Raw genomic sequence first — 26,327 nt, forward strand, 5'->3', positions numbered from 1 at the left:
GCAAATATTTTAAAAGAAAACCACAAAGTGCTGCATAAAGGCAGTGAGGTTCAGCCAAAAAAAAAAAAAAACAAAACAAAAAACCAAACACAAAAAACCCCCAAAATAACCCCCCAAAAAACCCCAGAAAATTAAAATAAAATAATAAAACAGGGCTGGTGGAATTCACAGTCACTTAGCACAGACTACCAGAAACAAATGGTAAAAAATCTGCAGTCCAAACAAAGAGCACATCAGCATCCTCAGGAGGCAGGCAGGCAACAGATGAGGAAGAAGAAAAAAAAAAAAAATTCACTTTTTTGGGAGCACTTTAGGCCTCATTTGAACCTGCAGGTTCAAAAAGGAAAAAGTTCCATTAATGCTGAGCTGTTACCAAGCCATCATTCGTGTGTTTTCAAATTTTGGATTAGAAGAGACACCACATGGATATTACTAAAGAACCACATAAATATTCCATAGATATCCCTGGATCATTTTTCCATAATGGAAGAGGATCTAAAACCTTCATCTTGCAGTTTTTTTGGGTTTTTTTTACTTTTCACCATCAGCAGATTCTTACAGAAAAAAAAAAAAATTCGCATCATCAGGATTTTTCCTCTAGAAAATACCACAGTATTTTCCACACATGTTGAAGTCAGAAAAAGGGGGAATGAGCATTAAGATGAATGGAATGACCAAAAAAAAAACCAAAACAACAAAACAAAAAGTCACTTTTTTTTGGGAACACTTTAGGCCTCAATTGAATCTGCAGGTTCAAAAAGGAAAAAGTTACATTCATGCTGAGTTGCTGCCAAGCCATCATTTGTGTGTTTTGAAATTTCAGATATGGTAGGGGATCTGTAACCTTAATCTTGCAGTTTTTTTACTTTTCACCATCAGCAGATTCTTACAGAAAAAAAAAAAAATATTCACATCACTCAGGATTTTTCCTCTAGAAAATACCACAATATTTTCCACACATGTTGAAGCCAGAAAAAGGGGGAATGAGCATTAAAATGAATGGAATGACCAAAAAAAAAAAAAAAATAAATAAAAAACCCACACCCCTCAGGTTTGTGCTCATGGCTTTTCCAAAGCCACCAAAAGCAGGGAAGAGCAGCTGATTCCCTCAGAGACCACAAGAAACTTGTCTTCCCAAAATCCTCAATCAACCAGCTCCAGCTCCAAGCAAAAATAGGGGAAAAAAAAAAGAAAAAAAAGGCATTTTCCTCTTCCATGATGAAATCCCATCAGTTCTGCACGCAAATGAGATTTTTACAGGAATTTCAGCAGAAATGAGCGAGCCCAGAGCACGCCCACTTCCCAATTCTCGCTGTGCGGCTCAGAGAGGAGCGGCCCCACATCCTCCCCTCTGAGGCACAGCTGGAAAGTGGAAGTTCAGCAAAAACTGAGAAGTGCAAAATTTGGAGCTGCTCATTCTGCAGCTTCTGGGAACAAAATGACCAAAACCCCCCCCGGGCTGCCCAGGGCTCCCCAGCCCAGCTCCCTCCTCACCAGGAAACTCCTCCATGATATTCCCAAAGATCACTTTTCCATAATTGAAGAGGATCTATAACCCTTAATCTTGCATTTTTGGGTTTTTTTTTTTTTTTTACTTTTCACCATCAACAGTTTCTTAGGGGGAAAAAAAAAAAAAATCACACCACTCTAGATTTTTACACCTTTTCTAGGTTTTTATCTCTAGAAAATACCACAATGTTTTTCGCACACATCGAAGTCAGGAAAAGGGGAATGACCATTAATTTATTCCCAGAAATGCTCAGAGTGAATTTCAATTTAATTAAGGAAGGGCTACTTAAAATTAAAGGCTCCTTTACCTTCATAAGGCAATTCAAAATATCTGAGCCACTAATTTGTAAATAATTTTAGCCCAAGTTCCAACAAATCAAATCACTGTTAACTAATTGATAGCACTAGATAGGATCAAGATAAAGCTTTTTTAAGGAAAAAAAAAGGAGATTTTTTACCTCAGAACGTGAAGGGAAGCAGCCTCAGGGCCCAGTGCTGAGCAGTGCTGGAGCCTCCCCTCATTTGTTCCACGCTTTGAGATAAGTTATCAGGATTTCATCTGAAAAACCTCCACATCTGCGTAGTTGGCAGCTCAAGAAACCTCCAGCTCCTCAGCACAGACACTTTTCTGAGCTGGGATGGAATTCTTCTCATAATACACTTCATTTTTAATGGGTTAGAAGCCTTTTAGGACTCAGACAAGTCTTTCCTTTTGGATGAATCCACAGTGAGCGTCAGAGTTTCCAGCAGAAACCCAGCCTGAGGAAATTCATCTACACAAGTGTCAAGAGCTGCTGTACAAGCTGCTCCCACAAATTCCATGAGTTCTGCATCTTTTGCAGCACCAACATTTCATCCCTAACCAGCCCTGCTCTTAGGCCAAAGGGAGAGCTGCCCTTAAATTGAAGCCTGAATGATCTACCCAGCAATTCTTGCCCCAAAAATCACGTGCAGGTCCTGAAATTACAAGCAAGGCTGGCTTGGAGAGGTAAATAATAAATTCAAGCTGATCAACGGCCTTGTGGCCACATCAATAATGCATGCAGGCTGCATGCACAGCAAAATGCCACCAGATGGAAGAGAGAAACATCAGCATATCTTAATAAAAAATAAATTTAAAAAAAACTGTGTACCTGTGCGCAGAGTTCATGGTTTACAAAGGTAAATAACTTCATTACCTGGCTGGGAAACGATGGCTGAGGGGTAGAGGAGGAGCTGTCCGCATCCCTCATTAAAAAAAACATCTTATTTATCATCTGTCCAGCAGCCTTGAGGTTTGGGCCATGGTTCTTTGAGCAAGGACACGTTGCAGGGACAGTCCTGACCCCAGGAATTGCCCTCCTGCTCCCTCACCCTGAGCACAAAGGGGCAGGAAAGGCTCTGCCAGCCCTCCCTGGGCTCTCATGGAAGGAGAAGAACATTCTCCCTCCTGCTCTGGCAGCTTTTAAAGACCCAGTGGGTAAACGAAGCTAAATTAATTACCCAGGATGCTAAAAACCAGCACGTGGGAGTTTCTGGGTGGGACAAGCAGACCTGGAGTGTCACTGACATATTTCCTGAAAAATCCCTTCGCCAGGATGTTTCTCCTGAGAAGCTTCAGAAAAGAAATGTAAGCAATAATTACCTGATTGCTTGGAATGTGCTTTGGAGGTTGCTCACCAACAGGTGCATCTTTGATTGGTTCCATGTGAATTGTTTTTAATTAATGACCAATCCCAGTCCAGCTGTGTCAGACTCTGGTCAGTCAGGAGATTTTATTATCATTCTGGATGTCTCTTTTCTCTTTCTTTAGTAGAACAAAGCTCACAGTTACCCAGGCTGTTAAAAACCAGCACATGGGAGTTTCTGGGTGAGAAAAACAGACCTGGAGTGTCACTGTCATATTTTCTGAAAAATCCTTTTGCCATGATTTTTCTCCTGAAAAGCCTCAGAAAAGAAATGTAAGCAATAATCATCAGATTGCTTGGAATGTGCTTTGGAGGTTGCGCACCAACAGGTGCATCTTTGATTGGTTCCATGTGAATTGTTTTTAATTAATGACCAATCACTGTCCAGCCGTGTCAGACTCTGGTCAGTCAGGAGATTTTATTATCATTCTTTGCTATTGGGATGTCTCCTTTCTCTTTCTTTAATAAAACAAAGCTCACAGTTACCCAGGCTGTTAAAAACTAAGCAGCACATGTCTCCTTTCTCTTTCTTTAATAAAACAAAGCTCACAGTTACCCAGGCTGTTAAAAACTAACCAGCACGTGGGAGTTTCCGGGTGAGAAAAGCAGACCTGGAGAGCTGCAAGGGTTTGTTTATTCACTGTATGCTAATGGTCACAGAGCAAGGAGCAGCTCAGCTGCAGCACAGCCTGCTCCCTGCCAGCTGCCAGATTTCCTGGGAAAACCCTGCCACCAGCCAGGCATTATCCCCACGGGGTGGGGATAAAAGTTACCAGGCTCCAAAAACGAAATTCCAGCAGCGCTGAATTTGCTGGGTCCCCAGGATGAAGGAGGAAATGAGTGAATCTGACTCCATGTTCTTAGAAAGCTATATTATATTTATATTATATTATATTATATTATATTATATTATATTATATTATATTATATTATATTATATATTATATTATGCTGTATCATGCTATATTGTATTATATTATGCTGTATTGTATTGTATTATATTGTATTATATTATATGATGCTATATTATACAATGCTATGTACGTTATATGTTTATGTTATGTTATGTTATGTTGAAAGGATACAGACAGAAGGCTTAACAAGAATGACAATAAAAACTCGTGACTGCTTCCAGAGTCCCGACACAGCCTGGCTGTGATTGATCATTAAGTCAAAGCAATTCACATGAAACCAATCAAACAAGCAGCTGTTGGATGAACAATCTCCAAACACATTCCAAAGCAGCCAAACACAGGAGAAGCAAGCAGATAATTATTGTTTTCCTTTTTCTCTGAGGCTTCTCAGCTTCCCAGCAAAGGGATTTTTCAGAAATTCTGACGGTGACACTGCAGCTCGATGGCAACTCAGCCAGAGGAATGGAGTGCTTAGGAGCAAACTGTGTTTATTTCTGTTTGTTTCTCCAGTGGGGGTCACAGCCTGACGGCTGCTGCCTTCACCAGGTGCAATTTGGGGATTTGCTCACCCCATGGGTGCCTGCACTCCCAGCACAGGGTGGCACACGCTGGGGACACCTGGGACAGCGGGCAGGCCAAACACTGTCACTGAGCAGCAGGTGAACGATGAAATACAAGCTCGGGGAGTGATCTGCTGCACAAAACCCCTCAGCTGCTGCAGTAGGACATGAAATAAAACGATGCAGACACTGGAACTCTAAGGTAAGGAGAAGGGGCAGTTTATTTTTTGACTCTAATATTTATAGACTTCCCAAAGTGACAGTGGATTGGAGGATTAAAATGCTACTTCTCCAATGACACTGCACAAACTAACAGTCTATTAATTTTTAATTCTTCCAATAAAGAGTGTAAAACAATCATTATTTACATAAAAGTGTGTGAGAAGAGTACACTTCTTGTAATGTACTTCATTACTTGTAGTGTACTTCATTACAAGACTGTAAACACCAGAAGAACTTAGAAGAACAGGGTGACACCCAGCACAGCTGTCCCTGCTGCCCTCAACCATCACACAGCACAGAGGTGACACTGGGAGCATCTGTCACCAACAGCAGTGGCACAGCAGAGGACAGAGCAGGTGCTCTGCCTGACCCTGCTAAAGCAGCAAACAGGCAATTTCTGGTTTATAGCAAAACAGCTTCTTGCCCTGAAAAAGTTACATTTCACTGGGGGCACAGCAAGGTTTGCCCCAGGTCTGTCAAATGAATGCCACAAACCCCTCAGGGTTTATCGCCCTCTCCGTGGCCAGCTCCTCACAGGTTCTGCTCGTGAAAAATGGGTATTTTATGATTGGCTTTTTGCAGATATTCGAATGAATATTATATGTGTTATGTTTTAGAAAGTGATGCTGCATTAATTTTCTTAAGAAGTGTGTTAAATATAGTTTAGGTTATAGCATAATGTTGAAATAGAAACTGTGCTATGTAAGATAGCAGAGTTTTTAAAAGAGAGGAATGAGGTACTTGCACTGAGATAGCAGCCACAGGACCTAAATCTTTCAGAGAAAGAAAATTTATTGCTCCCTTATCAGAAGAAAAGAACTTCTTCGCACCTCTCTCAGCCCTGAAGACACCTTCAGGATTCAGAGGAAGAAGCTGACACTGCCCAGACAGAATCCTGTGTTTGAATGGAATTTCTGCATCATGGATGAGGTGTATGAATATGCAACAGGCTGTTGCTTTTAAGGGTTAATCCTCTGTTAACGTGGGGCCCTTTTCGGGCTTATGGTGCCCAGAAAAAGGTACTCACACTGTTCATAACTCTTTGTTTTTGTTGTCTCGTATTGTCCTAAATCCTAATTGCCCAAAATTTTTATTACTATCTTTATAACCATTTTATTTCTATTAAACTTTAGAAATTCTAAAAACAAGCGATTGGCGTTTTCCCCATGCTCCTGTGGGCTGTTTGCTCTGCTGTGGTGGGAGAGCCCAGGGCTGATCCCAGCTCTCTGCCAGCCCAAGGCTCAGCACTGTGACCAAACTGGGCTTTTCCACCTGGGCTAGAGAGGGAAAATCCCATTTGCAAACACCCTGTTTGCCACGGCAGAAAGGGGCAGATCTGGAGCCTGCTGCAGGTGAAGAAAGGAGGTGCCAGGCTGGTTCTGTCGTGCTAATGCCACCTAAGCCATCCCCCACTCCACCTTCCTTCCAGTCACTGCTTGGGAAACAACACCAAAAATCCCTTGGGGATGAATAAGCAGGAAATTGTCAGCATGGAAACATTTGTAAACGACAAATGTACGAGGAAACTTGGCTCTTTCTTCCACCTTCACACCAAAATAAACATCTCTTGGCCTGCCTGAAACTCGTTCACCATGAAAAAATTCAAATTAAGTTCTTCAGCTGAAGGATTGGATCCTTCATCCTCTGAACCTGTGACCACAACTTCAATATTCTGACACTTCAGCACGTGCCTCATGCATTGTCTTTCCCATTTTGTGTGCTGTGCCTGAATCCCTACTTGCACCACCACTGCTGTGTGGAAATCAGAAGTATTTCCTAAATCAGAAGTATTTCCTAAATCAGAAATATTTCCTAAACCAAGAGATGTTTTTCAATGTTAACTTTCTGAGAAGGATTATCAGATCCTCAATGGCACGCATTCATTGATGGAAGTTCTTTAAAAATTAATAAGCTGACAGACTGACCTTGCTAAAGGGACCCGATGAAAGAAAAAATTATCAGATAATCAGAGTGGATATTCAAAGCTCTGCCCTGTAAACACTCAAGCACCACAGCAGGCAGTGAGTCAGTGTGGTTTGGTGGGTGCAGAAATGTTAAAGGTTTCTCTTTTTCTGGAAGTGCAGCACATCCTTGAAACACAACCTCACAGATCAGCTGCACAGGAGCTGCAAACAGTGGAAGAAAACTTGGCCCGCACTAAGCCAGATTTATAAACTTATATCAGTTTCTTGGAGAAATCTTCATAGTGTCTTGTGGGTTTGGGGCCTTCAGGAAAGGCAGATTGTTAAAGGAGGAGTTAATTCCACTGCATGTAGTTAAAGGAAGAGTTAATTCCACTGCATGTAGATTGTTAAAGAAGAGTTAAGTCACTCCATGTAGATTGTTAAAGAAGAGTTAATTCACTGCATGTAGATTGTTAAAGAAGAGTAAATTCACTGCATGTAGATTGTAAAGGAAGAGTTAATTCACTGCATGTAGATTGTTAAAGAAGAGTAAATTCACTGCATGTAGATTGTAAAGGAAGAGTTAATTCACTGCATGTAGATTGTTAAAGAAGAGTAAATTCACTGCATGTAGATTGTAAAGGAAGAGTTAATTCACTGCATGTAGATTGTTAAAGAAGAGTAAATTCACTCCATGTAGATTGTTAAAGAAGAGTTAATTCACTGCATGTAGATTGTTAAAGAAGAGTTAAGTCACTCCATGTAGATTGTTAAAGAAGAGTTAATTCACTGCATGTAGATTGTAAAGGAAGAGTTAATTCACTGCATGTAGATTGTTAAAGAAGAGTTAAGTCACTCCATGTAGATTGTTAAAGAAGAGTTAATTCACTGCATGTAGATTGTTAAAGAAGAGTTAATTCCCCTGCATGTGGGGTGCCCTGCAGAGGGTTACATAAGGTGCAGCTTTATCTCCTGTGGCCACACAACTACAATGCCTGGGCATTCATTCCCTGTGCTGACAGGCTCCTGGAGGCCCTTGGGAATGATTTGTGCCCTTTCCAGCCAAAGGACTGGGTGACTTTCAGGTCTGGAAAGCTGCCAAGGGCTGAGCCCAGCCACCTTGACACACAGACCCACTGGGCTGCTTGGTGTCCCCTCCTTGTCCCCTCTTTGTCCTGTTACTGAGCTAAGGATCTCAAGGGAAGTCTCAGTGGTGGGAAGGAGCATCACCCAAAAACACTGGCAGGGTTTGGCAGCGTCACTCCCACACCTGTGAAAATCAGAAATATTTCCTAAACCAAAAGATGGTTTTCAATGTGAACTTGCTGAGAGGGATTATCAGCTCCTCAATGGCGTGCATCCATTGATGAAAGTCCTTTAAAAATTAATAAACTACAGCAGAGAGGTCAGTGCTCTCTCTCAGGTCCTTTCAGGACACCTCAGTGAGGTTGAATCTTCTCACCCACTGGCTCTGTGTCCACAGAGCCTTGTCCTGCCATTCCCAAACAGCTCCCAAGGCCTTTTCCTCTTTTCCTCCCACACCTGTGAAAATCAGAAATATTTCCTAAACCAAGACATGGTTTTCAATGTTAATTTGCTGAGAGGGATTATCAGCTCCTCAATGGTGCGCATTCATTGATGAAAGTCCTTTAAAAATTAATAACTACAGCAGAGAGGTCACTCCTCTCTCTCAGGTCTCCTTAGGACCTGAGGTTAAATCTTCTCACCCACTGGCTCAATGTCACCTGGAGGACCACGAGCAAGGACAGAGCTTTGTCCTGCCATTCCCAAACAGCTCCCGGGCCTGTTCCTCTTTTCCTCCCACACCTGTGAAAATCAGAAATATTTCCTAAACCAAGAGATGGTTTTCAATGTGAACTTGCTGAGAGGGCTTATCAGCTCCTCAATGGCGTGCATCCATTGATGAAAGTCCTTTAAAAATTAATAAACTACAGCAGAGAGGTCAGTGCTCTCTCTCAGGTCTCCTCAGGACACCTCAGTGAGGTTAAATCTTCTCACCCACTGGCTCTGTGTCACCTGGAGGACCACGAGCAAGGACAGAGCCTTGCCCTGCCATTCCCAAACAGCTCCCAGGCCTTTTCCTCTGGCACCAGCACATCCAACCACCACCATTCCACACTCCAGCCAACAGGCGAGGACACAATCCGGGAAGAGCCACCTCCAGGGCAACAACAGACCCTTCCAGGCTATTTTGGGCAGCATCACCTCGGGATGAGGGGGGGGAGCGGGCAGAGGACCTACCTGCTCTCACTGCACTCCTTCTTCTCTCGGACACGCAGCCACTTCCGAAGGAGGAAGCGCTTGCGGCGCGGGGAGGCACTGGGAGTGGAGCAGTTGGACCAGGGGGTGTCCTCGTCACTGGACGGGGTGATCTCAATGGAGGGGAGCTGCAGGTATTCCTTGCTGGAGGAAGGAGACTCCTGGCACCTGCCGGCCTCCAGGCTCTGCTCCTGCACGTTCTTCATCCTCCTCATCTTGAAGCGCTTCCTGCGCAGGGTCGGGGTGGACGAGCTGGACCAGGCGCAGCCGCCCTCCAGCACCTGCTGCTCGGGGACCCGCAGCGCCGGGAGCTGCAGCGTTTCTGTCATGTTGGCAGCTGGCATCAGACGCCCTTTCCTCCTTCTGCTCCCACCCCCAGGCACTCGGAGCTCTGATCTCGGCGTAAACCACGCCACAAAGCCACAACTCGCCTTCCTCCTCCTCCTCCTCCTCCTGCTGCTGCTGCTGCCCTCCCTCTCAAGCAGGAAACCTCATGTTCTTCACGTGCTCTCAGGGAGCACCCAGCGCGCTGGGAGGGGATGGCCGGGACACACACACATGTCACAAGTTTCGAGTTTCTTTTCTCCTTCTCCGCTCTACAAAAGGTCCCTCCCTTCCCCTGCCCGCTCTCTCTCCAAGCAGGTCCAGCCCTGCCACAGGGGCTTGGCCGGGTTTCAGGGCCCTCCCCAGCCCCCCTTTGCCTTCTGCTGGCTCCGGGGAAGGAAAAAATCTCCCGGGGCTGCTCGGGGAAAACTCGGCTGCGGTTTCTTCTCGAGAGACGAGGCAAGCATGGAGAGGAGCGGCGTGGAGCTGTGGGGAGGGCAGAGAGAGAAACAGAGGGAGGGGAGGAACAAGGCTCGATAAAAATCCGGAAAAAAAAAAAAAAGAGCAGCAGGAGCAGCGTGTGCTGTTTGTGTAGCGGGTGAGACACACACGGGCAGCTGTCGCAGAGTGGAACCGCGCTCCTAATCCCGACACGCAGGGTTTGTGTTACCGAGGGCGCTGCTGCCACAGATCCGCCGGGGAGAAGGGAGGAGGAGAGGGAAGAGCCTCCCGGAGGAGCCAGCGGGGCTGGGTTGGCCCTTTTGTCCCTTTTTGTCGCTTTTTGTCCCCCCTTCCTGCTCAGGCAGCCCTCCCCGAGAGGGGGGCAGCCAGCGAGCTTGGACCTTCAGCCTTCTTTCACAATAATTTCTATTTTTTTTCTATTTTTTTCTTTTTTTGTTTGTTTCAGTTTGGTTTTTTTTTGTTATTTATTTTGGTTTTTTGTTGTTTTGGGGTTGGTTTTTTTTTGGTGGTCTTGGTTTTTGTTTTTTTGTTTTTGGGGTTTTTTTTGGTTTTTTTTTTTTTTGGTTTGTGTTTTTGGTTTTTTGGGGGGTTTGTTTGTTGTTTGTTTTGTTTTTGGTTTGGATTCTTCTTTTTGAGTTTGGGGTTTTGATTTTTTTTGTTTGTTTGTTTGGAGTTTTTGATTTTTTTTTTTGTTTGTTTGTTTGGAGTTTTGATTTTTTTTGTTTGTTTGTTCGGGTTTTTGATGTTTTTTTTTTTAATTATTATTTTTTTTAGTCCCCACTGACTGCTCGCAGAGAAGCCGAAGGAGGAGGGGGATTGAGGAACAGCCAAAAAAGCAGCAGCACAGCAGCAGCAGCAGCAGCAGGTGGCAGCAGCACTGGTCGAGCTTTTAGCTCAGTTTCCCACGAGTGAAAACTGATTTAAAAGAGTTCTCTGGGGTGATGCTGCTTCCAAAATGCGCGTGGGGGATGCAGGGGGCGAGGTGCGGGACAGCGCACGAGGAGAGCCACGCGTGCAGGACAAAGGCGCTGCAGGGGCAATTCTCAGCATCCACCACGGCCCAAGGGAGCTGCAGGCAGGGTCAGACGCGGCTTGCAAAATCCCGGTGACGAAATCAAATCAGGAAAAATGTTGTGACAGTGATTCTCCATCAGCATCCTCTGAATTCCGCTGATTGATCGTGCGTGAGGCCTTGTTCTCACGTTGAAAAAAATAAGATATAAAATTAAGTCCTCTAAGGCAGTGACTAAAACTCAGCTGCGTGAATTTCAAGCGTGTTCTCTCTCTCAAAAAAAAAAAAAAATAATCAACACAAAAACATCTCTAAATCAACCTGACATAGCTTCAGTTTTCATTGTTCAACAGCCTGAACCTTTAAAAATATTAGCTTCAGGTTAGAAAATATTTGTCAACCCAAATCAAAATAGTTATTCTTGCACGGACTGCCTCAGTTTTGTTTGAAAATAAACTTCACAGGAACTCTGAACATCAGAAACTGCCATCTAGGACAGAGCCAATGTGTCAGGAAAGGAAAATCTATAGCAGCAGGAACAAGGGGAAGGAAACATTTCAATCAAATGGCAGAGCAGGTTAAATGCTCAAGTGCTATATTTAAATTCTGCACTGTCCTTTTTGCTCCGCTCATTCTGTAAGTTAATAGCTTGACAGCTCTTCAGATGGATTTCTGGAGAATCTGTCACCTTGGTATCCATGCACCAGGTGCACACACACAAACAGAATGCCTTCCACAAGCACCCACTCAAAAAGGGAAACTCAGATAAATGTGGTTCCTTGTTTTCCTTTTAAGTCCAAGAAACAGAAATCTACAGTTCAGACAGAATGCCAGTATTACAAATATTGCCATTTTGTCTGAATGGGCAGCTGTGCATCTTCTCTGATCCCTTTTCTCCCATATCTTGCCTGGATTTCTACCTTGTCACCACACACAGTCTGAAGCATTCCTGGCTACCTCATAATGCCAAAAATTGCATTTCACCTCTGGCAACCAACCCCCCTCAGCATCACTGCCGAATTTTGACCAGGATAATCTGAACCTTCTCAGAGCCCCCTCCCTGCTCTGGGGGAGGGCAGGAAGAGCCCTCTGGGGGCTGTCACGAAGGTTTGTCCTGTGCATTAATGAGTTTGATCTCCCCATCAGCTGCACAAGAGCCTCATTTAATCGCAGCAACGAGAACAAACGAGGGTTAAAGCTCGAGCTCTGATCCTTCGGCACAGTGGCACTGCAAACCCTCAGAATGCCCACAGCAATTGTCTAATTAATCCACAAGAGACTCATCCACGTGGCTCTGGCCCAGAGCAGCTTTGGCAATCACGTTGTTCCCCAAGGAAAAGCTGGTGCTGTCACCAGGCTGATTTTTCACCCTGTTCCCCGCCGAACTCCAGCTCGCTTGGAGAAAATTCCTTTTCTCACCTCCTTTGCACATTAAATAATTCTGTACCCTGGGAGTTCTTCTCCCCAGCACTGCCCCTTTAACTCCAAGCACTGCAGGGATTAATGCCCAGCCCTTATTTGCATTCCTGGCACATTTTTATCCCGGAGGGGATGCGGGGCACCTGCCGTGATCCCATGGGAAAAGAGAGAAGCTGTGCCATGGAGCCAGCTCCAACACCTGACCCAGAGTGAGAGATTCCAGCCTATTTCTGTCCCAGCACCCTCTCCCAAGCCTCACTCAGTGACTATTCCTGCAGTTTAATGAGCCAGCTGGTGATGGGTTTATTCCAGAAGTAATGGAATATTTGGAATGAATGCTTGTCCATGCTCCAGGTTGATCAACAGATATTTCTCCTCCTCAGATATTCTGGGTGCTCCAGGGCCCTCAGAAAAGGGCTTGCAAATGAAGCAATTAGGAAAGAGAAATCCTATAAAAATATTAAAATCCCCTCCCTGAAGGAAGAAGATGAGCCCAGATTCTTTGCAGACCTTCCCATAAGGGCTTTCCCATGGGTTCAAGGGACGGCAGAATGGGAGATGAATACAGAGGAGGAGCTGGCACTGAGAGTACACGGTAAAAAACCAATTTTATTAATTGAAAGCAGTTCTTTTCAAGCACAGGAAATACATTACAGCCTCTTCAGAAGTTGAACTGAGTCACTCAGCCCACATCTGGCTGCAGAGGCTCTGCCAGGCCAGGCAGGGAGAGCGGAGCACTCCCAGCCTGGGAAGAACTCAAGCAAAATTCCCATTTTTTCCCACAGTTCAACATCATTTTCGAATTATTTCCCTCCCTGTCACACAGCTGAGAGTGGCAGGTTCTGCATGAGGAACCTGCAGCTCAGGCATGGCCCTGCTCAGTCAAAATTCTGATTTTCCAAAGTTCAGAAACATGGAGGGAGTTTTTTTGTTTGTTGGTTTGTTGGGTTTGGTCATTTATTTGGGCTTTGTTGTTTCTTGGTTTGGTTTTTTGGGTTTTTTCTTCTGGTTTTTGTTTGTTGGTTTAGGTTTTTGTGGGGTTTTTCTGGTTTTTTCTTTCTTTGTCTGGGTTTTTCTAGTTTTTGTTGGTTTGTTTGAGTTTTTGGTGGTGGTGGTGGTGGTTGGGGGATGTTTTTTGCGAAAATTCTAATTGTGTGATTTTTAAATGAAAACCTGAGACATTTACCCGCATTTACTTTCACATTCAAACCTCCTTCTTCAAGAACACGTGCTATATTTGGAGCTGGATCTCAGACAGCGACTTCAGCTCCATCTTGCTCTTTGCACATTAAATTAGATGAGCTCTGTTACCATTTGAGGACCTATTCGTGTGGAATAAATTCTGATTTCAGCGCCCTCCAGCTCTGCCCCTCAGAGGGTGCCTCCCCTGGCAGCAGTTGCTGTCCCCTGGGCAGGCACAGCCCTTTGCTTTGGGCTGGGTGACACCTGATCCCTGCACTGTTCCCAGGCAGGAAATACCAAAAACCGCCTGGGGCAAGGAGAGGTTCACACATTTCTCTTCCCCGTTCCTCCATTCCAACTGAGGCTCATTCTTGCCTCACTTTTTTCCCTCCTCGGTGCGATATGTCAATTAAAACTCCAGTCAGTGGGAAAATCAGCTTTTGGATAAATTGTATGAATCCTTTCTGGTATAGAACTTGAATTTATCTGGGTTTTGGCTTCTGAATTAAAAGCAGGTGTGCACATTCTTGTAGTCCCAGTGCCCAGAGGTGCCAAGTGTATCATAGGAGGGCACCCATCCCAAAAAATTGGGAGCAGCAACTCTCAGCTCCTGCTGGGATCACAGCCTTGCCATCCCAAACCTTGTGGGTAACAGTTTGTGTCCAGTCTCTGCTCTGAGAGCCACATCTTGAGGAATATTTATTCCACCACAGATTGGTTCCTGCCCATTTTAACAATACTTGAAAAGATGGAAAAAAAGGCCTTTCTCAGGGGTTAATTTATAGAGATATTCTGTACTTATAAGGCATTAATTAGAGATTAATATCTCTTTGTGCCTTCCCCTTCAGAAGAAACAATTCCCATGTCAGCCACAGCCACCAAAGACTCCCAGCCATGAATTGCTGCTAACAGGGCACCACCTCCAGCAGGTATTCAGCTCTGCCCCCATGCACAGCAGCAGCCCCCAGATGCTTCAGACACCCCCCAGAATTCCAGGAGCTGTCAGATGTGATTCCAGCAGCTCAGCACACGGAGCATTTCCCCAGCATTAGGGCAGAACTTTGACAATTCATTTCTCCAGGCGCTGTTCTCTCTCCAAATTCAAGGGGACAGTGGAGCCAAAGATAGCAAACAATCCAAATTAAATCAATGTCGTGGCTTGGCAGTGATGATCCATCAGCAGAAGCAGCAGGGCACAGGTTTCAGAACCTGTCTGACAGTCTGAGGTCTCTTTATGTCTTAGGAGTGAAGGGAATGATTTGGCACTGCCTGTTCACTCTGATCAAGGGATTCTGCTGGAGCGTCAGCAAGGGAAGCTCATTCCTCCTCCTAAATCTAATGAGGGGATCAGGGATTAATTAAACTCAGTCCACCACAGGTTTAATTAAACTCAGTCCATCACAGGACAGGGGGTGATCCATCAGAGTGAATTTCCATTGGAGCCTGGGATTTGGTCTGTGTGAAGGAATTCCATGGAATTGAATTGCATGATGATCACAGCACACCATTGGGCACAGAAGGACAAGCCTGGGAGTGCAAAAGGGCTCTGAACATTGAATTTCCCCTCTGCAGGTGAAATCCCTGCTCCTCCAGCCCAGCCCAGGCAGGAGCAGCCAGCTCGGGGTGTTTGCTTCCATTCAGCACCTGGACCAAACAAATACTTCCCAAATGAAAGAAGAAGGAAGGTTTTGTTACAGAACACCCTCCAGGACAGGGATTGAGGCTCTCACAAGATCAGTCATTTCTCATTCAGTGGAGATTCAGGGAATTATTTGTACAAAGAGCAGCCAGCCTGGAAAGGCTCGCCCTGATCAGCGCAGCTGAGAGTGGAATTTCAATCCCTGCATCCCATAAACGGGAGTGATGTGGGTCTGCTCCCCATCCCAGCCCTTGTTCCAGCTCTGAACAAACCCCACCAGGTGCTTTAGCACTGCTGGATTGTCCCTTTGGGATGGCCTGGCTCCAGTTTACATCCTTGTCTGGCCAGGGCTGGGACTTGTTCCTGGCTGTGCCTGCCCTGCTGCTGCCCTGGCTGGTCCAGGAAATGCAGATCCAGGAAACCCAGATCCAGGAAATGCAGATCCAGGAAATTCTGATCTAGGAAATGGAGATCTTGGAAACCCCAGATCCAGGAAATGCAGATCCAGGAAATTCAGATCTAGGAAATGAGATCTTGGAAACCCCAGAAAACCCCAGGAAATTCAGATCCAGGAAACCCAGATCCAGGAAATTCAGATCTCAGAGACTCAGATCCAGGAAATTCAGATCCAGGAAATTCAGATCCAGAAAACCCAGGGCTCTACAGCTGAGCTGAAGAGAATAAATCACTGTTCCCTCTGGGTCATGATTTTCTACCGACAGCATGGTTGGAAGTGGAGTGTTCCGGAGTATTTCTGCTTTCTGTCTGATGTTTAAGACAAAAACAATCCTGAAATGAGTGGCATCATCTTCCTTAGTGGAATTTCAAGGGCAGAACACATCTTTGTTCAAAAATTTCTCTTGATCTTTGTCCTGCAGAAATACCAGGGAAGGGAATGTCTGCCAGGGAAAGATTTCAGTTTCATTCTGCACGAGGCCAAATGGAAAAATCAAAACTATCTCTGAACTCCTCAGACAGAGAGACAGAAAAGGTTCTTTCCCCTGATGGGTAAACTCACTTTATACTAAATATATATGAATTTATAAATACAATAAATACAATTCCTGTCCATCACCTCAGCTGCAGCAAAGCCTGTCCCTCCAATCGGGCAAATGCCTGAGGACAACTGGCAGTGCTCTCCTCCATCTCCCCAGATCCATTTACAAAAATACTTTGTGGACAACTGAAAACCCTTCTCCTCCAGCTGCTTGTGCCATTCACACCCCTAATCCTGCACTTGTGGTGTGGAATGAACCCACCCAAGGGCAGGGGCCACCTCCAGCAGCCACCCAGTGCTCACAGAACACAGACAGGTCTCTCTCTCATGTGTATGACATGCCCCCAAAATGTGTTTGATGCATGAAAAACGAAAATATGAAATATGAAAAATGTGAAAAAGATGAAAATATGAAAATTATAAAAATGTGAAAATTACAAAAATATAAAAATATGAATATAGAAATATACGAAATTATGAAATTACAAAAATTGTGAAAATATGAGAATATGAAATTATGAAAATATGGAAAATGAAATATGAAATTACGAAATTATGACCTTTTGAAATTATGAATATATGAATATACGAAATTATTAAATTACGAAAATTGTGACAATATGAGAATACGAAATTATGAAAATATGGAAAATGAAATATGAAATTACAAAATTGTGACCTTATGAAATTATGAATATATGAATATACGAAATTATGAAATTACGAAAATTGTGACAATATGAGAATATGAAATTATGAAAATATGGAAAATGAAATATGAAATTACAAAATTGTGACCTTATGAAATTATGAATATATGAATATACGAAATTATGAAATTACGAAAATTGTGACAATATGAGAATATGAAATTATGAAAATATGGAAAATGAAATATGAAATTACAAAATTGTGACCTTATGAAATTATGAATATATGAATATACGAAATTATGAAAGTATGAAATATGAAAAAATGAAAAAATGAAGTATGATGAGAAAACTCATCCCCATGGTTCTGGTTTGTTTAAAAATAGATATATTTTTATAACCTTGTATGTTATAAAACATATAGCAGTCTATGTAAGGCATTCTCTCACCTGCAGCATCTATTTAGAGATAATTAATAATAATCCCCAGCCAGGCTGAGGTTGCCCTAAATGAGTGTGGAAAAGCTCTGTCACAAAGTAAATCCCACGTTTATTGTGCGCAGTCAGAATTTACTGAACTGATTTCCTGGGGCAGGAATTTTTACCTGAGTGTGCAGCTGCAGGTGTGAAACAGCAGGTAAACACAGCGAATATTCTGAATATCCTAAAAACAATCACAGCTATTGCCCACACAATCCCCTCCCTCTTGGCTGCATTTTCCCAGCTGAGATTTTCCTTTGTTTTCCTTTGCCAAGGCTGCCCGGGGTGGGTTCCCCTGCTGGCACAGGGTGTAAATAATCTCAATAAACACTCACAGCTTCAGTGCCAGAGCCTCTCTGACCCAGATCCCAGCAGCTGCTGAGGATGGTGTTTGATAGAATGGAATAGCTTGGAGCTCTCAGGTTGTGTCACCAGAAATCTGCTTGCTTTTTTTTTTTTTTGCCCTAAAATTATCATTTTTATGTGGGGAAAACAAGGTCAGACTCTGCAGGGAATCTCGATCGAGGCCGGAGTCAGGAGCTCTGGGGAGCTCACACTGAAGTGCCCAGCAGGACTCAATTCCAAATATCCCCAGAGCTACAAACTCCACTCATAACCATCACCTAAAAGAATTTTCGTTTCCCCTTTTCTTCCCTTTCAACACACAAGTAGCAACAGAAACCAACAGGTGATGTTTCTCCAGCTGTCTGGGGTTTTAAACCACATTAAACCATTGCAATTCCTATTTTTATACACCAAGATTTGTGCCCAGAAATGATGTTTTGTTTGATTAGCACCAGAGGTTTTACCTGTCAGGGAACACCACACATCACCTGCCCTGCCCTGTAAATAACCTCAGCAAATCAGGTTTGTAACCGGTGCAATTTCTGAGGAGAACTACCCCAAAATATCTTTATTTTTCCTTAAAGCCAGGCAGATGAGGCATGGTTATACTCTTGCTGAGAGCCTGGATATCAGAGTTCCTGCATTCTACTCCTTTGTCCTTCAGAGAAAGCCATTTCACATTTTATCTCAATTTCCTCCCAGATAACGTTGAGATTAAGCACTGCCTGATGTACTGGAACTGTGCAAGTTTAATTTAAGAAAGAGCATAAAGCACATGGTGATCTCAGAGTCTCTCAGAATGTTCAGTCCAGGAGATTCCCAGAGTTTGGGAGCTGAACATTCCATGTCCTGTCACCAACTTCAGTGCAAAACCAGCATCCATTTCAAGGTGGAAAACAGAAAAATAAAGAATTCCTTATTGCTGCTCCTTCCTGGTCAGAACTCAGGCAGACTCTGGGCTCCAGCTGCTTGTGAGCCAGAAATTCTCTTTTGCTGGAAATGAATAATTCATGTGTCTGACAATCTCCCTGCCCTTTTTTTTCGTTCTTTATTAAATTTGGGTGGGGGGTGCCACCGGTGTTTGCTGAGCTTTAATTCTCAGAATTCTCCAGTTCTGTCATACACACGATGGCAATTTCTCTCCTACCCTGTCTGAGCCATAACTCAATTTGCAGACAACAGGAAAATATTCTCAAGTTCAACATCAATCTGGTTACTTCAATATTGCACCTCTGCTGCTTTTGTCTCTGGTTTTTGGTTTTTTGTTTTTTTTATTTATAGCTCCTACCAAATTTCATGGCACTGCTGGGTGTTTGCTGTGATTTCCAGGCACAGGAAAGTTCCCAAAAGACACAAATGTTCCCAAAAGACACAAATTTCTGCTCAAATTTCCATCAAATTCCATTAAACCAAGGGCCATGACAAATGCAAGGCGATGCAATTTTATGTGACACTGTGTGAAGAGAGGAAAAGAAAGGTAGATAATCTCAGAAATAACCCAAATTAGCCAAATTTGAACTTGTCTAATTTAAGAGTTTATTGTGTTGGGGCTTTTATTTTTGAACTTCTACATAAGGCTATTTTCAAGTTTGAGCTAATAATTCACAAGCAGAAGATATTCCAGGCTCAAGTTCCAGCTCCAGCCAGGAGAGGTGTGGGAGGAAAAGCCAATTCCAAACGATGCCACTCCATTTGAGTTGGAAGGCAGGCAGGCTCCTACCAAATTTCATGGCACTGCTGTGGGTTTGCTGTGATTTCCAGGCACGGGAAAGTTCCCAAAAAACCACAAATTTCTGCTCAAATTCCATCTTAAACCAAGGGCCATGACAAATGCAAGGTGATGCTATTTTATGTGACACTGTGTGGAGAGAGGAAAAGATGATAATCTCAGAACTAACCCAAATTAGCCACATTTGAACTTGTGTTATTTAAGAGTTTATTGTGTTGGGGTTTTTATTTTTTAAACTTCTATAGAAATAGAATTTATATTTATTTATATTTTTATTTATATAGAATTTATTTATAAATTCTATATATTATTTATATAGAATTTATTTATATTTTTATATTTTCAAGTTTGAGCTAATAATTCACAAGCAGAAGATATCCCAGGCTCAAATTCCAGCTCCAGCCAGGAGAGGTGTGGGAGGAAAAGCCAATTCCAAACGATGCCACTCCATTTGGAACAGAGCTGGAAGGCAGGCAGGGATGAAATCTTTGAAGCACAAATTCAGGTGGGTTTTTTTTTTGGAGTTCTGACTCCAAGTTAGAAAATTATTCAGCCCAGCCTGAGGATCTGAGTCAATAACCTGTGCAGGGCTGAACGCTGAGCTCCTTGCAGGATCTTTTCATTAGTTATAAATATATCTGCCATTCACTTTTTGCCTTGGTGCTCTTTCACTCCCACTTCTTCCCAGCCAGCCACTATGAGATCTGAGCAAACAATGACATTTACAGGATTATTTTCTAAAAAAATCATCTTCCTCTGCCTCTCGAGGCTTCGCCTCGGGCTAAGCTGCACAATGGCAAGGTTGTAATAAAAAAGCAGAAATGAAACAGAAAGAAAAGCCCCATAAGTGGAAGCTCAGTGAAGCATCAGATAAATGTCTTTTTTTTTTTTACACACTGGAATCTGGCAATTACCTGGCACATCAGTGTGAATAACATCCAGTAATTAAATCTGAGGCACAGAGCTGATCTAAGCGCCTGATTTGGGTCTAAAATAAGCAAAGGGATTTATAATTAGGCATAGTTACAGTGCTGCTGAGGGCAGGGTGACTTCCAACTGCTGCAAGGTAAAACTTTTGTCTTTAAATATTAATTTGTGCACCAGGAAAGCAGCGGATCTGTTCACTCTGGGGGAATCTGTTGATTTTCTTCCTCTTCCACTTCCAAGAGAATAATCCAAAATTTCATCCCTAAGAGCTTGGACCCGTTGCATCTTTGATCTCCACAAAAAGATGTGAAATTGTCTCTGCAATCACCTCTGGGTGTGTTTAGGAGTTATCCCTGGGTTTAACCCTGCTGAGAGCGGCTTGTTTGGACCATACAAAGAATTACTGCCAGAATCCAGGCAGAGTCTGCAGATGGTAAAATTAAGCTTCCCCCTCCAGCACAGCACAGCTAATTAATAATTCATTAAATGGTAAAAGTAATTAATAATTTCACTGGTTTTTACCTAAACTGGGGCATAGAGAGGAAAGATTTGTGTGTGTTCACAGACTTGGTTCCTGCACAGTCATAGCTCAAATAGTCCTTGAATTTTAAATTTTCACCAAATTTCAGTGAAATTTCCACCTCCACACCAAGTGTATGGGATTGTCCTGGTGTTAGGACAGAACTCCCTGAATTTTACAGAACTTCCTCCAAATTTCGGTGAAATTTCCACCTCCACACCAAGTCTGTGGGATTGTCCTGGTGTTAGGACAGAACTCCCTGAATTTTACAGAACTTCCTCCAAATTTCAGTGAAATTTCCACCTCCACACCAAGTCTGTGGGATTGTCCTGGTGTTAGGACAGAACTCCCTGAATTTTACAGAACTTTCACCAAATTTCAGTGAAATTTCCACCTCCACACCAAGTGTATGGGATTGTCCTGGTGTTAGGACAGAACTCCCTGAATTTTACAGAACTTCCTCCAAATTTCGGTGAAATTTCCACCTCCACACCAAGTCTGTGGGATTGTCCTGGTGTTAGGACAGAACTCCCTGAATTTTACAGAACTTCCTCCAAATTTCAGTGAAATTTCCACCTCCACACCAAGTCTGTGGGATTGTCCTGGTGTTAGGACAGAACTCCCTGAATTTTACAGAACTTTCACCAAATTTCAGTGAAATTTCCACCTCCACACCAAGTTTTTGGCATTGTCCTGGTGTTAGGACAGAACTCCCTGAATTTTACAGAACTTCCTCCAAATTTCAGTGAAATTTCCACCTCCACACCAAGTGTATGGGATTGTCCTGGTGTTAGGACAGAACTCCCTGAATTTTACAGAACTTCCTCCAAATTTCGGTGAAATTTCCACTTCCACACCAAGTCTGTGGGATTGTCCTGGTGTTAGGACAGAACTGAATCCCAGTTGGAACCAAACCAGGGATCAAACTAATTGCTAATTGGTCTTACAAGGTCCTTGTGCTCAGGACAGTTGTTATAAGATTTTTTTGTTATAAGATTTTTCCAAGCTCAGGAATGGGCAGATAAATTGAATATACAGAGAGCTGCATGCCCAAAACATGAAAATGCATCCCCAGGCAGCTCAGATCCCAACAATCTGCCCATTCATCCCAAATTCAGAGCACCTAATGAGGAGGCAGAAGCCCAGGCAGATGGAGGAGCAGGCTGAGTCTCTCCCCTTGGAGAAGTGAGGATTCAACAGCATCTGCTGCAGACATCCAGAAGGTTCCTGTCACACAAATAAAAACAATCATCATCTGCCAGCCCCCGGTCCCTGCAGCAGGGATGCACAGGGAGCTGGGATCCGCAGCTCCCGGAGACCCAGCTGTGCTCTGGGGACAGGAACGCACCCAGCCCTGCCTGGGACGGGGAATCTGCAGCGATCAGGGAATCCCCAGGCTGTCCTCACCACCGCAAACTCAGAGGCGGCTGCAGGGATTGGGTGTTTACTGGAGGAATTGGGTATTTATTGTGGATACTGGATATTTATTGCAGGGATTGGGTGTTTATTGGAGGAATTGGGTATTTATTGCAGGGATTGGGTGTTTATTGGAGGAATTGGGTGTTTATTGGAGGAATTGGGTGTTTATTGAAGGAATTGGATATTTATTGTAGATGTTGGATATTTATTGCAGGGATTGGGTATTTATTGCAGGGATTGGGTATTTATGGCAGGAATTAGGTATTTATTGCAGGGATTGGATATTTATTGCAAAAATTGGGTATTTATTGCAAGAATTGGGTATTTATTGTAGGAATTGGGTATTTATTGTAGATATTGGATATTTATTGTAGGGATTGGATATTTATTGCAGGGATTGGGTATTTATTGCAGGGATTGGGTTATTATTGTAGGAATTGGGTATTTATTGTAGGAATTGAGTATTTATTGTAGGAATTATGTATTTATTGCAAGACTTGGATATTTATTGCAAGAATTGGGTATTTATTGCAAGAATTCGGTATTTATTGTAGGAATTGGATATTTATTGTAGATATTGGATATTTATTGTAGGGATTGGATATTTATTGTAGGAATTGGGTATTTATTAGAGGGATTGGATATTTATTGCAGGGATTTGATATTTATTGCAGGGATTGGGTGTTTATTGCAGGGATTGGGTATTTATTGCAGGGATTGGGTAATTATTGTAGGAATTGGGTATTTATTGTAGATATTGGATATTTATTGTAGGGATTGGATATTTATTGCAGGAATTTGATATTTATTGCAGGGATTGGGTATTTATTGTAGATATTGGGTATTTATTGTAGATATTGGATATTTATTGTAGATATTGGATATTTATTGCAGGGATTGGGTATTTATTGTAGATATTGGATATTTATTGTAGATATTGGATATTTATTGCAGGGATTGGGTATTTATTGTAGATATTGGATATTTATTGTAGATATTGGATTTTTTTTTGCAGGGATTGGATATTTATTGCAGGGATTGGGTATTTATTGCAGGATTGGTTATTTATTGCAGGATTGGATATTTATTGCAGGAATGGGGTATTTATTAGAGGGATTGGGTATTTACTGCAGGGATTGGGTATTTATTGCAGGGATATTTATTGTAGGGCAGCGTGGTAGGAACACAATTTCTCAGCACGTGCTTCCACAAATCATTTTCTCTAATGCAGCTACACCAAAAAATCAAGCCCAGAAGAATAGAAAACAATTAGTTACTTGTCTCAAAGGACCTTTTTTTTATAAAAAAGATAACAAAACACTCTTAAATAAGGGCATCAGCAGAGGGGGGAAGCAAATGGAGAGGTGAGATTGGAGCACAGCCCTGCAGTGTTCCCTCTGAGTGTGGCACAAAGTGCCTGGGAGGGGCACAGCTTGGATATCTCAAATTCCGGTTTTATTTCAGTGGGCCCAGTTTGGATATCTCAAATTCAGGTTTTCTTTTAGGTGGTCACAGCTTGGATATCTCAAATTCAGGTTTGTTTTTAGGTGGGCACAGTTTGGATATCTCAAATTCAGGTTTTATTTCAGTGGGCAGAGTTTGGATATCTCAAATTCAGGTTTGTTTTTAGGTGGGCACAGTTTGGATATCTCAAATTCAGGTTTTCTTTTAGGTGGGCACAGCTTGGATATCTCAAATTCAGGTTTTATTTCAGTGGGCAGAGTTTGGATATCTCAAATTCAGGTTTTATTTCAGTGGGCAGAGTTTGGATATCTCAAATTCAGGTTTTCTTTAAGGTGACACCTGCTCATAGGGGCCAATAAGAACCCCCTGAAGTGCAGGGTTTATGCACAGCTCTGTCTCTGAGACACAAAAGCAGAAAATCACATTTATCTCCCAGGTCAATAATTGCAGAAATTCACAATAAAACTAAACCTGAGCTAGATATGATAGCAAGGGACAAAGATCCATTATTTCACTCTAACAGGTCACTAATGAGCTAAAAGATGTGAATATCAATTGAAGCAAGAGGCTTAGATGAACTCACATTCAAGAGACCCCTTCACATTTTTCTGAGCAATTCCATTTGTGACAAGAAGCACTCACTGCTGAGCTTATTTCTGAGGATAAAAAACCCTCGCCATCCTTATAATTCAGATAATTCTACTGGTCACTGATATTTACAACCTGCACAGCCACATCCATCATTGCCTCTGCACACCCTGTCCAAGAAGCAGTGTTTTACAAAACTGACCTACATAGCACAGCAATTCTTTTTCTGTTTAGCACTGACACTCCAGTTCCAGCAGCAAACTCCTCCACCTTTATTGCACTTTCCTTCACAAACACTTTAAGGAAATTGCTGTTGTTTCATATTAAAAAACCCCCTCAAGTTACAATCAACAAGCACAGCTGCACATCCTCTACTCACACTTTTCTCCTTTCTGGGAGCTGGGCTTTCTGTTGTTGTTTCTGAACTAAAATTGCCACATTTACACAATAAACACCCAGCAGAGCACACATCTCTAGCAGCCAGTGTGAAACGTGTGTGGTGGTGCAGCACTTGTGGGGTTAAACACTCAGCAGAGACCTTGGGCCCAGCCCATGGGGAAACCTCTGCCAAAAAGCACTGGGGTCATTTGTCCCCCCAGAAAGCACTGGGGTCATTTCTCCCCCAAAAAGTGCTGGGGTCATTTATACCCCAAAAAATGCTGGGGTCATTTATACCCCAAAAAGTGCTGGGGTCATTTATACCCCCAAAAATGCTGGGGTCATTTATAGCCCAAAAAGAGCTGAGGTCATTTATCCCCTAAAAACACTGGGGTCATTTATCCCCCCCCCCCCCCCCAAAAAAGCACTGGGGTCATTTGTCCCCTCAGAAAGCACAGGGGCCATTTATCCCCCAAATACCGCTGGTGTTATTTATCCCCTAAAAAGCCCTGGGGTCATTTATCCCCTAAAAAGCTCTGGGATCATTTACCCCCAAAAAGTGCTGGGGTCATTTGTCCCCCAAAAATGCTAGGGTTATTTATCCTCAAAAAGCACTGGGGTCATTTATCCCCCAGACAACATTGGGGTAATTTTTTCCCCCCCAAAAAGCTCTGGGGTCATTTATCCCCTCAAAAAGCAATGGGGTCATTTATATCCCAAAAAGCACTGGGGTGATTTACCCCCTAAATTTACCTGGGGATTTACCTGGGGATTTATCCAGTGATTTACCTGGGGATTTATCCTGGCCCCTCTGGGAGCTGTGGGGTGCTGGAGGGGAGGCACACCCAGGATGGACTGAAAAGAGGAAGGGGGAAATGGGAGACCATGGGAAATGCTGCTGGATAAATCAGGAGAATCAGGCAGGAGATTCCAGGATTCCTTTCCCAGCACCACCCCAGGAGTGCTGTCAGAGGCAGCAAACAAAAAATTTCACATTTTGTGACTAAAAAAATTCACATTTTTAACAACCCTGGCCTTTCTCTGCAGGAAATTCAGGGGTTTGCCCCGGAGTTTCAGCAAGCTCGGACAGCAACTGCAGCACCAACTGCAGCACCAGTTGCAGGAGCAGCTGCAGCAACAACTGCAGCACCAGTTGCAGGAACAGCTGCAGCACCAACTGCAGCACCAGTTGCAGGAGCAGCTGCAGCACCAACTGCTCCTCCTGCAGCTGCAGGGGCACCAGGGCAGCCTGGCAGGAACACAATTCCTCAGCAGCTGCTTCCACAAATCATTTTCTCTAATGAAGCTACACCAAATATTAAGCCCAGAAGAATAGAACACCATGAACTGCTTGTCTCAAAGGACCTTTTTTTAAAAACAAATAGCAAAACACTCTTAAGTAAGGGCATCAGCAGAGGGAGGAAGCAAATGGAGAGGTGAGATTGGAGCACAGCCCTGCAGTGTTCCCCCTCAGCGTGGCACAAATGCCTGGGGAGGCGCTGGAGCTGTTTGTGGGGTAACAGGGGCTCAGCCAACACATCCCAGCCCCCTCCCCACCAGCAGCGCTGCCAGGAGGATCTCAGACACGTCCTGGTGACACCCTGGATGTGTCCCCACATGGGGCTTCCCCTAAAGAGCTGCAGCTGGTTTTGGGACAGAGGGCAAAGAGACGTGGGAGGAGCTCCTGTGACACAGAGAACATTAAAGACAGGGTTTTTTTTGGAGCAAACAGGAATT

The 26,327-nt window shown here is 43.4% G+C and overlaps 1 protein-coding gene across 3 annotated transcripts in view; it reads right to left on the minus strand.

Moving 5' to 3' along the window:
* Positions 1-26,327, minus strand: part of GRAMD1B (GRAM domain containing 1B) — a 168,066-nt gene that overhangs the window by 114,508 nt on the left and 27,231 nt on the right. For 2 of the 3 annotated variants that reach the window (XM_066564570.1, XM_066564569.1), the window contains exon 1: positions 9,039-9,621. The exons of the other annotated variant lie outside the window; for it this stretch is intronic. In XM_066564570.1, the coding sequence (XP_066420667.1) occupies positions 9,039-9,400 (362 nt within the window). In that variant the 5' untranslated portion in view covers positions 9,401-9,621. Of the gene's footprint in view, positions 1-9,038; positions 9,622-26,327 lie in introns of those variants that run through there. 3 annotated transcript variants of the gene reach the window in all.

Source organism: Molothrus aeneus, chromosome 22 (assembly GCF_037042795.1).
Source record: "Molothrus aeneus isolate 106 chromosome 22, BPBGC_Maene_1.0, whole genome shotgun sequence".
NCBI lineage: Eukaryota > Metazoa > Chordata > Aves > Passeriformes > Icteridae > Molothrus > Molothrus aeneus.